General features: G+C 40.4%; 1 protein-coding gene and 3 non-coding genes across 6 annotated transcripts; all 4 read right to left on the bottom strand.

Annotated features, from left to right (window-relative positions):
• Positions 1-326: 326 nt before the first annotated feature.
• On the bottom strand, positions 327-409 carry trnal-cag. The gene has a single exon. It is a non-coding gene; the product is annotated as a tRNA-Leu (tRNA).
• A 541-nt stretch (positions 410-950) lies between these two features.
• trnaq-cug lies at positions 951-1,022 on the bottom strand. Its single transcript has one exon. It is a non-coding gene; the product is annotated as a tRNA-Gln (tRNA).
• A 606-nt stretch (positions 1,023-1,628) lies between these two features.
• Positions 1,629-1,711, bottom strand: trnal-cag. Its single transcript has one exon. It is a non-coding gene; the product is annotated as a tRNA-Leu (tRNA).
• Positions 1,712-2,115: 404 nt separating this feature from the next.
• recql (RecQ helicase-like) lies at positions 2,116-14,213 on the bottom strand. Of its 3 annotated transcripts, XM_044021994.1 has the most exons (16): positions 14,099-14,213; positions 13,571-13,639; positions 11,669-11,911; positions 11,027-11,206; positions 10,825-10,931; positions 9,813-10,011; positions 9,500-9,666; positions 9,168-9,249; positions 8,497-8,645; positions 7,771-7,888; positions 7,551-7,689; positions 7,302-7,393; positions 7,008-7,224; positions 6,076-6,205; positions 5,003-5,127; positions 3,336-3,416 (listed from the first exon to the last, which is right to left on the bottom strand). In XM_044021994.1, the coding sequence occupies exons 2-15, from the start codon at positions 13,575-13,577 to the stop codon at positions 5,014-5,016; spliced, it is 1,944 nt and encodes a 647-aa protein (XP_043877929.1). In that variant the 5' UTR covers positions 13,578-13,639; positions 14,099-14,213; the 3' UTR covers positions 3,336-3,416; positions 5,003-5,013. The 3 variants fall into 3 exon arrangements, with proteins under 3 accessions (XP_043877928.1, XP_043877927.1, XP_043877929.1); XM_044021993.1 differs by lacking the exon at positions 5,003-5,127 and having other exon boundaries at positions 2,116-3,416; positions 13,946-14,210; XM_044021992.1 differs by lacking the exon at positions 5,003-5,127 and having other exon boundaries at positions 2,116-3,416; positions 14,099-14,210.
• Positions 14,214-14,297: the final 84 nt, after the last annotated feature.

Raw genomic sequence — 14,297 nt, 5'->3', positions numbered from 1 at the left:
TCGGTGTTCGTCAAACCTGGAAATTATGTTCTCAAATATCTTGTTTTGTCCACAAACCAAAATGATTGACTTTTAATGATTAATTTGTTATCCAGAGCAAAGAAATTAAATATTCATATTTAAGAAGCTTAAACAATAGAAATCTTGTTTTAATCATGACAAAAGCTTCAAAACGATGAATCAAAACAGTTGTCGATTAATTTAATAATTGATCGATCGATTAATTGTTTCAGCTCTTATTTATACGTAAGGCAGGTTTCCATACCTGGACATGAGAAATACCTTTGCTTTATGTGATGAGTACAAAGAGCCCTCAAAACTGTGTCTGTCAGAAGTGGGATTTGAACCCACGCCTCCAGGGGAGACTGCGACCTGAACGCAGCGCCTTAGACCGCTCGGCCATCCTGACTGAGAACACTGAAGAAAATGTCACTTCTTGGATTTTTAACCAGAACATCAAAGCTGTACTAGTCAGTACTGCAAATTTTTGATCCAATTTGAAATATCCCATGTATTTACACTTATGTATAATAATATGACGAAGTTCTAAAATCAGTTCATAGTCAGAAACAAACTGGTCACCACTGTAATCACTGTTGTGATCAAGAGTTTGCATTGAACCCAGTGGTCCAAGTTGAACCCCTGTGCCATTAAAGTCCATTTTTGTCATCCAGGTTATTAATTAGTTAGATGGGCATCAACATTAAAATAAAATAAGTTAGGTTGAGATTTGAATAAAGGTTATGGGGTATATGGGGCAATGACGTTTTGACAATGACACATGTGAAAGTAATGAATGTAACTAATGCACACGTCAGGAATGACTTGCTGTGTCTCATCTACATTTCTAAGCACTTGTCAGTGAGACAGAAGAACTACAGTGGTGATGATTGACTTTCTTACTGTGAACAATCCGCTGATTTCAGGGTGTTGTGTCATTCTTCAAAATTAGGTTCCACCGAGATTTGAACTCGGATCGCTGGATTCAGAGTCCAGAGTGCTAACCATTACACCATGGAACCATTGTAGTTTGTTTAAAATAGTTTCGATTTTTTACAGTGTATACAGTCAGTAAGGCCCTGCATTCTGGTGACAGTGTTTCCCTGAAGTTGTGGGTGAGAATTCTACTCTATAACACTTTACATCTGGATTGTGCTCTGGGCACAAACATCATATCACTCTGGTCAGAAACTAGATAGATTTTACACTTATTCTATGATGTGTCTCTCAGGTGACCCTCATTCATAACTTGACTCAGGTGAAACTAACAACCTGAAAGTGGGTCAGAGTGTGAACGACCTGCATTGTTCGACATAATGACTCTCTCAACATGAATCCAACCTACAGAGGCAAAATACCTGGACTTCTTATGTACTTATCCACAAGTCAGAAGTGAAGAAGCCTTGTGGATGAGTGGTAAATTGTCTTCAGTTAAGCCCAGTTGTCTACAGCTAACTCCTGAATTTGTTAGTGAGTGCTATAGAATTTGCAAAGTTGGTGTATACCAATATTGGGACAATGTGAGGCCGTTTTTTTCCATTTGCCATCAGTTACCAATGTGAGGCACCTGGCCATGAGAAAGACCTTGACTTTATGTGATGTGTACAAAGAGCCCTCAAAACTATGTCTGTCAGAAGTGGGATTCGAACCCACGCCTCCAGGGGAGACTGCGACCTGAACGCAGCGCCTTAGACCGCTCGGCCATCCTGACTGAGAACACTGAAGAAAATGTCACTTCTTGGATTTTTAACCAGAACATCAAAGCTGTACTAGTCAGTACCACTCATTTTTGATTCAACTTGAAATAAATACCCTGTGTATTCACACTTATGTATAATAATATGACAAAGTTCTAAAATCAGTTTATAGTCAGAAACAAACTGGTCACCACTGTAATTATTGTCCTGATCAAGAGTTTGCATTGAACCCAGTGGTCCAAGTTGAACCCCTGTGCCATGAAAGTCCAGCACATTAGCCACTGGTTGTGATTGTTCTATTGCTACTCTTAAATAACCACATTCATGTAGGTGAAAACTGATTGTGAAATATCCTGTGTAACCACTTGTATTTGTCTGAAAAAGAGGGTCGAGGATGAAACACATTTTACTGAACCAGTGAAATAGATTTTTTTTATTGTGAAATTATAAACTTAACCATAGGGCTGGGCTTAGGGCATTCATTTCAACAATTAGTGCAATACAATGTTATTCGATAGCAATATAACAATTCCGTGTGTTTATGCATTGTGTTAACACATTTAAAAATATAACGCTTTCCTCTGAATTTATAACTCAAATTTGTAAAATGCTTTCTTTACAAACAAGACCCAAAAATGTCTAAAAAAAACTGGTGATGGAGTTTGCTGTTCGCATAACAAATGCAGTGGGAGATTGTTTGACACGTGCACAACAGCAAGAAAACTAAAGAATACATCATTTGCTAGTAGACAGGAGTTATTTACATTTGCATCTACATCACACCTACAGAAATGCTTCAGTACAATGTCACACGTCTGAAAACTTCTTCAGTTTAACAGGTCTCCACAAAAAATAACAACAATAATGATAATAATACAAAAAAAAAATCAACATTCAATTGTCACATTTTATCATGAGAATTATTTTAATAGACTGAACTCAAAACTCCTTTCTGGCCCTTTCACCCAGCCCTATCTTCATTTTTTTTATTGAAGAAAACATTTTGTTGTAGTTAAAAAAACACAGTGTTAATGACAGCGGTGAAGAGTGATGTCAGCGTTGCAGCAGTTTGCGCCTCCCGCTGACTCGTGTCCACAGGCTACGGGCTGTCTGAGCGATGGTCACACTGCGGGGCAGGCGGAGGCTCCTCAGAGGCTCCCTGATACACGCCAGCACACCCGGCTCGGCAGGCTGCGCTAGGCGCTCATGGGAAATGTAGTTGATCCTCCGCAGCTGCTTGCTGTAGTAGTTCCTCAGCTCGCAGAGTTCCTCTGCCGCAGTCTCGGAGATGAGTGAGGCCCTGGTCGGCGAGCAGGACGCGGCTGCGCTGGCGTCAGCCATGGCTGCGTTTGCTCGCCGACTCCTCCTCGCTCTCTGAGGTGTGGTGGATTTCCTTTTGGAGCAGGTTTTGGCTGGATGTGATGGCGTTTTCTGACTCTCACTGACACTTACATTATCAATTATGTTTATTTCAACATCAACCTCTACGTGTTGGGTTGCAACGGATCTCGTCTTCTCCTCTTCCTCTCCATGTCCGTGTGGCAGCTGTTGTTCGGTGTTCTCAGTCTGGCTCACTGGTTTCAGGTCTCGTTTCCTGGACAAGTTCCTCTGTTCTTTAAACTGTTTCTGTTTGATTTGTGGGGGGCACCTGTTGTCCACGACATCGGGTTCAAAGGTTAAATCAACCTCTGTCTCATCAGCTTTAACAGCGGATGTGTCCTGTAACCAGGAAAACAGGCGTCAGTGAACGACAGTAGATGAGTGAGGCATTAAAACACAACCACTGTGGAATATTCCACAGCATGTGCTTCCACAAACAATTCAACAACTTCTTTTTTTAATATGTACATCTCAAGTGCAGTGAGTATAAGTATGATGAAATGTTAGTACAGTTAGCGGCAGCATGCTCCTCACAATGAACAGGCTTGGGCAATACTTTCAATTTTCAATGTTGCTGTGCAAAAACACTTATGCCACCATTGGATTTGCTAATTTAGCATCGTTACAATGACTACATATGTTATTATTTCATAATCTCTTTATGAGAATACAACCATAAAATACAGGGAATATGTTCGGAGTATTAGGAAAGATTCTCTTCAGATTGCTGAAGACAAATTCAGGAAGACAGGTCACACTATATATCAACTTGTATCTTTAGAAGCCATTTTGTTGAGATCAATTTTGTATTCATTTTCATTTATTTATATTCTAGTGTCCATATGTTGGATTTTCTGGTTGTATCTTAAGGAGATGACCAAAAGTAAATAAATAAATATGAAAGTTGTTTAAATAATATGATTTAAGCTATTGGTGGACTAAGACTTTTGCACAGTACTGTAGATGATAAGGAAAATAAATAAATACATTAAAATGACAGGCCAGTTGAGAACCTGACTTGTTATCAATAGATTATACTGGCGGCCGACACCTTCACAGTTTACAGAATAAATGTTGTGGAAAAAAACAATATAAACTCAAACTTATAAAGGGACAGTTATCGTGTGGTTGTGTAACCTGACTTTGCCCAAGCCTGCTGAATAGGAGTGATCACAGTGTGTTCAGAAAAAACGTGCAGTGAATTTTTCTTCATACTTCATCTGAGTGCAAATTTAATGCATATGTGAAGAGCTGTCTGTAGATGCTGGTGTTTCTCTGACTGAAGGACAAAACCTAGGCCACATCCACACTACTGTTTTTTTGTTTGAAAACGACAATTCAGACGTAAATCAGACGTAATGGGTCTGCAAACACGCGTGTCTGCTGATTCTCTACTCTGCGTACTCAGTTTCGGAAAACAAAAGGTGAAAATTAAGAGCAAACTTTTTATTGGACCAATGACAAGGTGACACTGAAATTGAAAATAAGTGTTAGCCGTACTTTTCAAGCAAATGCAGGTAACTTAGCTTAATTGTTTTCAAGGGTCTTCATTTTTGCCTGTCCAGATTAAAATGCAACCCTATTTTTAAACAAAAACATAGAAATGTGGATGTAACTTTCGACCTTTATAAAGAAATATGAAAAGGACAGGAGAACAACCAGCTCCATTGGCTGGTTCTGGTATGAGGTGAAAATTCACTTAACGTTTAGCCTGAACTCAAGATCAGATGCCATCATGCTTATTATGTTTTACTTCTTTTTTTGTTCTCCATTTTAAATCAGGCAGCATTTAAACAGTGATTTTCAGGGATCATCATTAGTCCTCCATCACCCAGTCAGTCTGACCCATATGTGAAGAATGAAGTGTGGACAGTGGCATGTCAAGAGAAGCAGCAGTGAACAGAGTAAAGAATGAGGAACTGTACTTTGTCAGGGACTAGGGGAGGCCTGTCTTGGATTTCTTGGATTTCTTGGACACGGGGGCATCTCCAGCACTTTCAACTGATCTCTTCCCCTCTTTGGCTTTGCCCTGGACACTCGCAGCTTTTACCTGCAGGTCATTAACAACAGCCTTTACCTCAGAGGGTTCACAACTACACGATGGAGCAGAGCCAGGGAAAACTAGAGGGGAGGACATGGGACACTCAAGTCTGGACACAGATGGTCCACTGAGAACAAGGAGAAAACATTCCTGTTACCATTGTTTTTTTTATTCCATCGGTCTAGATCTTGATGGACCGTTTTCACTATGTGAGCTAACTTTAGCTTCCTGAGCACAGCTTAGCAAAGTTCACAAGACATGACTTTCAGAGTTGTAGGATTTTTGAACCAGGAGGAGCCGCCGACTGTGTGCACATCACAAAACACACATGAGAAGTGAAATAACTCATTCTCATCTGCTGATGAAGGTGGAGCGTCCGATGCCACAAAGCTCAGGAACATGTGGAGAGTAATTCAAAGGGAGCTGTGATCATCTATGATCTACGATGGTTCATCTGCGATTAATAAAGTTAGAAGACTAATAATGAGCTTTATCAGTTACGGTGTAACAGTGGTGTGATGGTTCACAGGATTTCAAATAAAAACACCAAACTGTGAGGACCAGGATTCACAGAGACACGGTGACAACACTTCAGTTAAATTCAGCTGACTTACCTCTGGACCTTAGAGACAGTTAGAAAATGTTTTAAAGTCATAAAAAGGAGGAAAGACTGGAAGAAGAAACGGATTAAAACAAACAACTTTCACAAAGAGGAAAAAAAATCACAAAGCACAAACACAGTAAGAGTAGAAACAACAAGTTTAGTCGATCACTGAAGAGAATGACATCTACCATGTTTTTGGAGGAAAAGCAACAATAATATTCTAACACAACTTTGATTATATTAGAATATAAACTTGTTTTGATTTTAATCAAATAAATATGATGCTGACACGATAAGAGGCTACTGGCCAAGGCGTGTTTTGAGATTCATCACTGTGGCCATCATTAACTCACCATGGCAGATTCCTTCTGTGTCGTCCTCATCTTCATACTGAGTGTGTGAGTATGGTTCTTCAGCAGAGCAGCTTTTTGGCCCAGCTTCATGTAGAAGTAGGTGGTGTATGGAGTGAAGCTGAAGTCCTCTCTGAACCAGCAGTGCAGACAAGAGAGGAGTTAATACTGTATGGACGTTTTTACAGACTTTCTATTCCCTAGCAACGCACATGTACAATAATGACAGCTTTAGTTTGGAACAGTTAGTATCACATCCCTGAAACCAAGAGGTCTAGATTCAAAGGTTGTTTTAATGATGCATCTATCGTGGTAGTGAGCTGCTTACTAAGTAAACAGCAACAGGAACATGTATCTTCCGTATTTGATTGGGAGCATAGACTGTATATAAAAATGAAAGCTGTTTGAATAGTAAAGCCTTGGAAGCAAGCAAACTTTTTGCTGAAGAGTTAATGATCTCAATTACTAGTCTCAGGACTTCTTCAAAAGAACATAAAGTCATCAGAATTTGATGTTCAAGAGGAGAAAAACACCTTTGGTGAAGCCAATGTGACCTTGAACTTTGATAGACAGCCAAACCTAAACAGTTAATGGTCTCAAATAATAGTTTCAGATAGTCTTCAACAGAACATGACGTCAATTTTGTACATTTTTAATCTGATTATGACCTGGAAAAGGACCAACTAATGTCCTGTTAGATTTGAACAGGAAAAGGACACTAATTGTTTCTCACTCAAACATCAGTGAGACGTTTGTTTACAACTTGAAATTACATTCGAATCAAAATTTTAACCACAAAAATTGGTTCATTAGTTGCATTCCACCTCTTCCTAATTAACTAACCAATTATAAGACGGTCATGTTCGTGGTAAAATTAAAACAAAGATCAATGTCTTAACAGAAAAAAGAGACGATGGAAGATGGTGTCCCCTCACCTGAGGTATCCCTGCAGCAACAGCCGCACGATGACAGCTTCACACTGCAGCCGAGACAGCGTGGAGGTCTGAAGATTCTTCCTGTACTTGGCGGGGCCTTTCCCCAGCCACGCCTCCATCAGCTTCAGAGGAGTCAGCTTCTCATTCATGGACTCTGCCAGCTCCATGATCTGCACCACCTGCCTGGCATGTGTGGAAATGTCCACGGAGGTGCAGTCTAGCAGAGTACAGATAAGACGAGTCACAAATGATGGTAAACATGATAGATATTTGTTACTCTGTCATATCACACACCATTTGCGTAGCGGCAAGTATCGCACGTCTGATTGCAGCCTTCATCGTCCCACACCTCATCAAAATGGACGGCCATGAGGGAGCGACGACACCTTCACACAGCATCAGGAGACACACCTTACACTCGGGATCACCTCGAGAGGAACTAGTATGTGGCCTAGGTTTTGTTTTTCTGTTAATACATGCAAGTTTCCTACTACAGTTCATAGAAATGAATCATTATATCATTCAACCCCACCAAATAACTACCTGTCAACCGCCTGACAGTATTCAACCATCTTGAGCAGCTTCTTTTGACCAACATTCTCCATCACCACCATGGTGCTGATCCGGAATATATCAGAGAAGCCAAAGTAGACGATGCAGTCTGCGGGGAGGCCATCTCTTCCTGCACACGCACACACACACATATGTGTCTGTAAAAATGCCACAGCAGAACACACTCAGACGTACATGGTACTGTGTCTACCTGCGCGTCCACTCTCTTGGTAGTAGTTCTCAACCGACTTGCTGATGGTGTGGTGGATGACGAACCTGACGTCAGGCTTGTCGATGCCCATGCCAAACGCCACAGTGGCTACGATCACCTGCAGGACAACACGGATGAACACGTACAGTATGGAGACATGTTCCAATATGGCTGTAATAATTACATTGCCTATGAAACTTAAAGCTGTAGTGTGTAAGATCTAAATGTCTGTAACATTCAAGTAATTGTGAAAGTTAGTCAGTAGCTTATCAGTGTTCTGTTTCTGTTTCTGTAGCGACAATTTTGATGCATTTTGCAATATGGAGCTAGAGTCATCCTTTTAAAAAGGCTGGATGGATAGATACCGGAAAGCAGAGAAATAGAGCTTTGCGCCCACATCCTTGTCATTACAGTAGCCCTCAGGACTTCCATGGAAAGACTGTCCAATCACAGACCAGATTCACCAGCGTGTCACACGTTTATGACATACCGTAATTCCTAAACGGTTGAATAACTGCCAGATATTGAAAGTGAAAGTTATCTTGGACAAAGGGGCAGAAGCACTCATTCTACAGAGATAAAATCGAAATAAATCCAGGCAGCCTGATTATCATGATGGTCATAAGAGGGGTATATACTTCTAACTGTATGTTTTACATAAAAACAAAACAGTAGGACATTATATATTTGTGGAGCGCATACATTTTCAATAACTATTATCATTACCTTAATTTTGTTGGAGGTCCATTTGCGGTGAACGTGGGACTTGTCGTTGGGCTCCATGTTGGCGTGGTAGGGAGAAGCCACGATGTTCCTCTTCTGGAGTTCAGAGGACACAGTCTCGGCATCCTTCTGCGAGAACACATACACAATGCCTGTGGCAGACACACACGGTGTCAGGCAACACACAGCTCGGTAAATTCACTACAGTACTAAAATCACATGGGAAAAGAAAGCCTTTTATAGCTGCTTTTTATTAGGACTGACACACATTCATCAACCGTTGCCATGGTAACTTTTTTCCAAAGCATCTGCAGTTTTTTAGTTAAGATTAAATTGTTAAGAGGGGACTTATTCATTATGAGTCAACCTTAAAGTTGATGTCAGAGAAATTCTTTAATTAAACTGATCTACAGTGTTTGCTCAGTGACAAGAGTCTCTTCGTCTCAGGCTCTGACATAGGAGAAAGTGGTGTTGTTACTTCCTCAGTATCCAGCAACACTTTATCCACTCAGGAGCCAGAACTGCACAAAGAGGCAGTCCTCTCTGCTTGTGATGTTTGGCTAGTCTCGAGCTTCTCACACCACCCCAAAAAAAAAACAACAAAAAAACAAAAAGCAAACAAACTATTCAGAAATGCTATTATATATAACCCTGTGTTTTTTTTGCTGCAGTACCTGACTGGTCCTTGTATCTGTCCGTGATCAAAGAGGCGATGTCGTTTATTGATGCACTGATGTCAGACTCTTTAACACGAACCTGAGAATAAAAGGTGAGACACTTGTTACATTTGCAATGTTTGACACTAGTGGCCGAGTATCAAAAGATGTTCTGATTTAAGAGGAGTTCACAGCTGGAAATCTGGAAAAGCCTCGAGTTAAAAAGGCTTTTATATTTTAAAACTATTGAATCACATCCACAGCAATCACCTGCTGCACACTAGGAAAGGACAGGTGAGTTAGCGGACAAATATGTGTGTGTTAGTGAGTGTAGTTGCTGTGGTTACCACCTCATAGTAAAGATTGGTTCTGTTGAAGGAGGCGGTGAGCGTGATTGGCTGTGACACACACAGGATCTTCTCGCAGTCCTTGAGGACGCTGCTGGTTGCCGTGGCTGTGAGGCCGATCAGCGGCACTTTGGGGAACTGTCTCTTCAGGATGCCCAGCAGTTTATAATCTACAGTGTGGATTCAAGGGTGAAGATTAGCGAGTGCTACAGTGCAGATTCTACACAGATACACACACCAATCTTAAACACAATTGAGAGGTGTTCTCCCAACTTATCAAACTACTGGTTTATGTCAAAAATGATAAGTGTGTGACCTGGTCTGAAGTCATGTCCCCACTGGCTGCAGCAGTGCACCTCGTCCACAGTGATGCGACTCAGCAGGTCTGCATTGTAGGCTTTCTCCAGTCGAGACATGAGCATCTTGCTTTTGGCGATCTTCTCTGGAGTCACGTACAGGAGCTTAAAAGGAGCCTTCGGATCCATCATTCCAGCCAAGACCGTCTTAGCATGCTCCTAAAATGAAAGAATGGCCATTTAGCAGGTACATTCAAACATTTTATGTTATATTTAATATATAGTTATTTTAAAATACATACTATGTGCTTTTACCACCATACTTTAACAACAAAATATGTCACAGTAATCTGTACAATTTAGACTTTTGTATTTGTCAGGGTTCCACCACCATTTAAGGACTTTTCAGGGACTTTCCAGGACCAGTTTCCTCAAGTTCAAGGACCAAATGTGCCGACTCAGCTTAAGATGGGAGGGCAACAATGTGGACGCCCATGCAGCACACTCTGCATCTGACAAAGCAGTCTTTGTCATTTTCTTTGGTGAGCCAGAGATATCTTAGAATATCAATCAATTGATCGTCAATTGTTCTGCATGGAATCCCACGTCAACACATGTTGTGTACAGTGCCCACAACCCCACTAGTAATTACAACTCGACGTTTGTTCTGTGTAGACCTAGTCTACATATATTAAGCAGTGCAGGGCACATGAAACAGTAGGTGGCGTTGTAAACAAACAGGGCACATCAGTGGCGGGAAACTAAATATTAACCCAACTTCTTTCTTGCACAAAACTCAAGCACTTTCAATTACCCATGTCTTTTTAAGGCAATTTTCAAAAACCTTCAAGGGCTTCGTATTTTTTTTTTCAAATTCACAAACTTTCAAGGATTTTAAGTACACGTTGGAACCCTGATTTGTTTGATTACGGCATATTTCTACTGAGACAGTCTGTTGTGTGGATGGTGAAGCTGATGCAGTTTGTTTGACTCGACACACTGACAGGCGAGTGGAAGTGAGTTAGATGTTACCTTGCTACTGGATGCGTTCAGCATGACCGCTGGCACATCGATTGACTTCAGGTACATGATCTGGTCCTCCATTAGAGAAATCAAGGGAGTGATGACCAGTGTAAAACCTGACACATGCACACACATTAGAAAATAATGAATGCACAGAACAAACAGCATTTTGTGTGTGTGTGTGTGTCTCTGTCTGTATGTCTCAGTGTACCATTGGAGCAGACTGCAGGTAGCTGGTAGCAGAGGCTCTTGCCTCTTCCTGTGGGCATAACCAGAAAGAGATCTTTTCCTGACAGGGTCAGATTGATGGCTCTGAGCTGGAGTGGTCTAAAAGTGGACAGACGGAACGAGTCCTTCAGGTGCTGCTCCACTGCTTTGGACCATGGGAAATCTGGTACAGGTACACAAGATTTTAATTGCATTGTCCAAGTTATATACACATCTATTTTAGTCACAACCTGCTCACACATTTAACTTTATGTCTTTGATAATCCTGACGGTTTGTCTTTGTCAAACTAAAATGTTTACTGCAACTAAATAATCACATTTCTGGTCAAAGAAGTGTTTGAAGTGTGCAGTGATTATATATATACACTTTTGACTCCGGTGTGTAAATACTACATATGTCTAATATTCTTATGTTTATTTGGAAGCTAGACTGTACTTGACATGATTTAACACAGACAGCAAACTATCTTGTGATGTTCTCACAGAGGTCACATCAAGTCTGAATAGTGAGGGAAAATAATGCAAAAACACTAATATAATAAGTAGTGTAACAAAATATGCACATGCTTTAGCAGGCTAACACACAAACCTACTAAACCAAATGGTGTAGCAGTGTTTTTACTACCTGTGCCATCATAGAGCTGCATCTCCTTTTTGCTCATTACTGAATTAGCTCCAGATGATTTGGTAGAAGCAGAGGACAAAGATGACGACGATGAAGACGGCGCAGTGTCACAGGCCTCTCCCAGTTGTTGCAGCAGTGCATTCTTACGAGAAGTCAACTCGGTCTGCTTCTGCAGCAGTTCTGCGATCTGCAGCTCCACCACCTCCAGCTCAGCCTCCACTGAGTCCAGTTCCTCCTGCACATCTGATGAGGAACAGTCACACCAGGAATACGGTCAGCAGGCTAAGTTATGTTCGTTACAACAAACAGCCACTACAAGGTGAAGTCCAACCTTTAAAAGCTTAAGTCAGGCGTCTCAAACTCATATGACCTAGGGGCCAAACAGAGTGTCTAGTTTGTGAAAAAAGTCCTACTTTTTGAGAAAAAGACATATAAATAATGATATTTATGATGATAGATGTATTAATAATGTAAAAACCATACAGAAATAACTCATTAAAACTTGGTATTAAGTGGCAGGCCGCATAAAATTGATTGGGGGGCCGCAAGTTTGAGACCTCTGGTTTAAGTGTTTCAATAATTTAAGCCAGGCTTGACTGCCACCAAGTGGTGAGCTTTGGGGCTATTGGAGGTGTGCTTCAGACAAGGGATGGGCAATTAATTGATTTAATTAATTACTCAAATCAACAGTGAACAGTTTGAAATCGAGCAAACCACCGCTCACTACAACTAAAAGCAGCAGACAAGTTTGTGATATGTTGAACTTGAAACAAGGTCAATTTCATGTTTAAATTGTTATGGGTATAATAACTGTAAATGTGTTTACAGTATTACTTCAGTCAATCGTATAAAGTGTTTTTTAGAGGGGGGAGAAAAAAAATCAATGCAAAATTATAAATGAATAGGTTGAAACATTTTTTTTATTATTTAAAATATTATTATAAATATAAATGAAATTAATTCATTATTTTTAGACAATATTGCCCAGCCTTATTTGTAACAAAACATAGGGCTTCTAAGTTATAGCATAACATAACCACAACAACAATGCTGGTCAACACTGAGATAATGACTATTTATTTATTTTTGAACGGTAAATAGGTCAAACTATTTAAATGTCAGTGCTATCCTTTGAACACTGAGTGGATATGAAAGATGACACACATAATTGTGCTGTATAAAAGTGTGAGTGAATGGGTGAATGACAAAACTGTAGTGCATAGAAAAGCGCTATATAAATACAGGCCATTTGGTGGTGTACAAATCGTTGGAAGCTACAATTAAGAATAACGTCAGTCAGTGCAACATTTATATGGTGGCAGGTGGTACACAGGTATTAATATGTAATTATTAAAACTGAATTAAAATCAATATCTACTACTAGTATGATTTATTTAATTAGGACATAGTGATTTTAGTGTAGAACAGCAGGTTTTTTCCTCACTGTTCACACAATGACTGTGTGAATATGGAAGAAAATGTCAGGTCTCGCACATTCACAGGTGCTAATCCTCGGAGACTCACACCTCCACAGCTAATGACGTCTTTCTGTTTGTATGTTTCCTTTGGGGCTGTGGAATAACTGCTGTTTGTCAACCTTCTGATAGATCGAAAAAGGAGCAGGACCATGTGAAGGTTTATCAGGTTTAGAAATTAAAATAAAGGCAAAACTGTGACCTAATATCTCAAAGGTCTGGTTTTAGCCTCATGTTACTACAGCCAATAGTTAATGGCTCGGTTCACTTTCGATATCTAAAGGGCATTTACAAGGCTTGTCGAAGTGACCTATATCCAATCAGAGCAATGATCTGCGTGATGTAGCATTATAGTGACAGATCTGCAAGAGTAAATGGTTTGCAGACTACTTTGGTTTTAGCTTCCTCAGTGAAAGAACAGACTTACCCTCCATCTTTCTCAGACAGATTTTCTCACTTCACACTGTCAGAGATGTTGATGTTTTTGCTTGCATCGCTGTGAGACAGAAACACAAGTTCAACAAGTTTAGTTTTGAAACTACTGTTGCAACAAATCGATCAACAAGATTGATATAACGTTTATGCACCGTGTAAAACACATTGATATATGAGACATTATCTGAACTGCAGATTTGTCAATTGTTTCTCTGGCAAGTTTTAGTTGTTTGTTGAGACATTGAACGCATCATATTGCAAGCTAACGTAGCTCAGCAGTGTCCACCTGCTCCATCCTCACTCATGGAGGAAGGGAGCAGCAGGTTACTGTTAGCTGTTAGCATGTTAAAGAATACTTCATACTCACATTGATACTGAAACGTCGAGATGAAATCAAATTTTTGCCTCACGTTACAGTTTTCTCCTAAAGCTAACTAGATGCTCCGTGCTCCACAGAAAAGAAGTTCAGATGAACGCACAGGATAAAACTCTGTAAAAGACTTACACATAACTCACTCACCATTCGGTCACTCTGGGCTGGCTCCTTCCTTGTTGCTGAACTTATTTCTCGGTTGCTAGAGAGACGGACAAACCGCGTTGGGAGACGAATTACTGTGACAAATGGGTGAAGTGGGAAATAATGTGCCCTGTGGCTAGTCTGACAGGCTGCCCGCAAGCTCAACATCGTGTTCCACAGATGATGCATCTTTATCAACCGT

Source organism: Solea senegalensis, linkage group LG3, assembly GCF_019176455.1.
Source record: "Solea senegalensis isolate Sse05_10M linkage group LG3, IFAPA_SoseM_1, whole genome shotgun sequence".
In the NCBI taxonomy this organism is placed as follows: domain Eukaryota; kingdom Metazoa; phylum Chordata; class Actinopteri; order Pleuronectiformes; family Soleidae; genus Solea; species Solea senegalensis.
Note: the sequence above shows the minus strand (reverse complement) of the source record. Positions and strands in the feature narration are given on the sequence as shown.

Bases quoted from the DNA above. Each gene is read 5' to 3' on its own strand.
- recql (XM_044021993.1), bottom strand. The intron at 7,394-7,550 runs GTAGTTATTTGG...TGCTGTGTGAAG, and splicing joins TACTGTCAGGCGGTTGACAG to GTGTCGTCGCTCCCTCATGG. The intron at 3,417-6,075 runs GTGAGTTAATGA...TCCTGGTTACAG, and splicing joins CACAGAAGGAATCTGCCATG to GACACATCCGCTGTTAAAGC.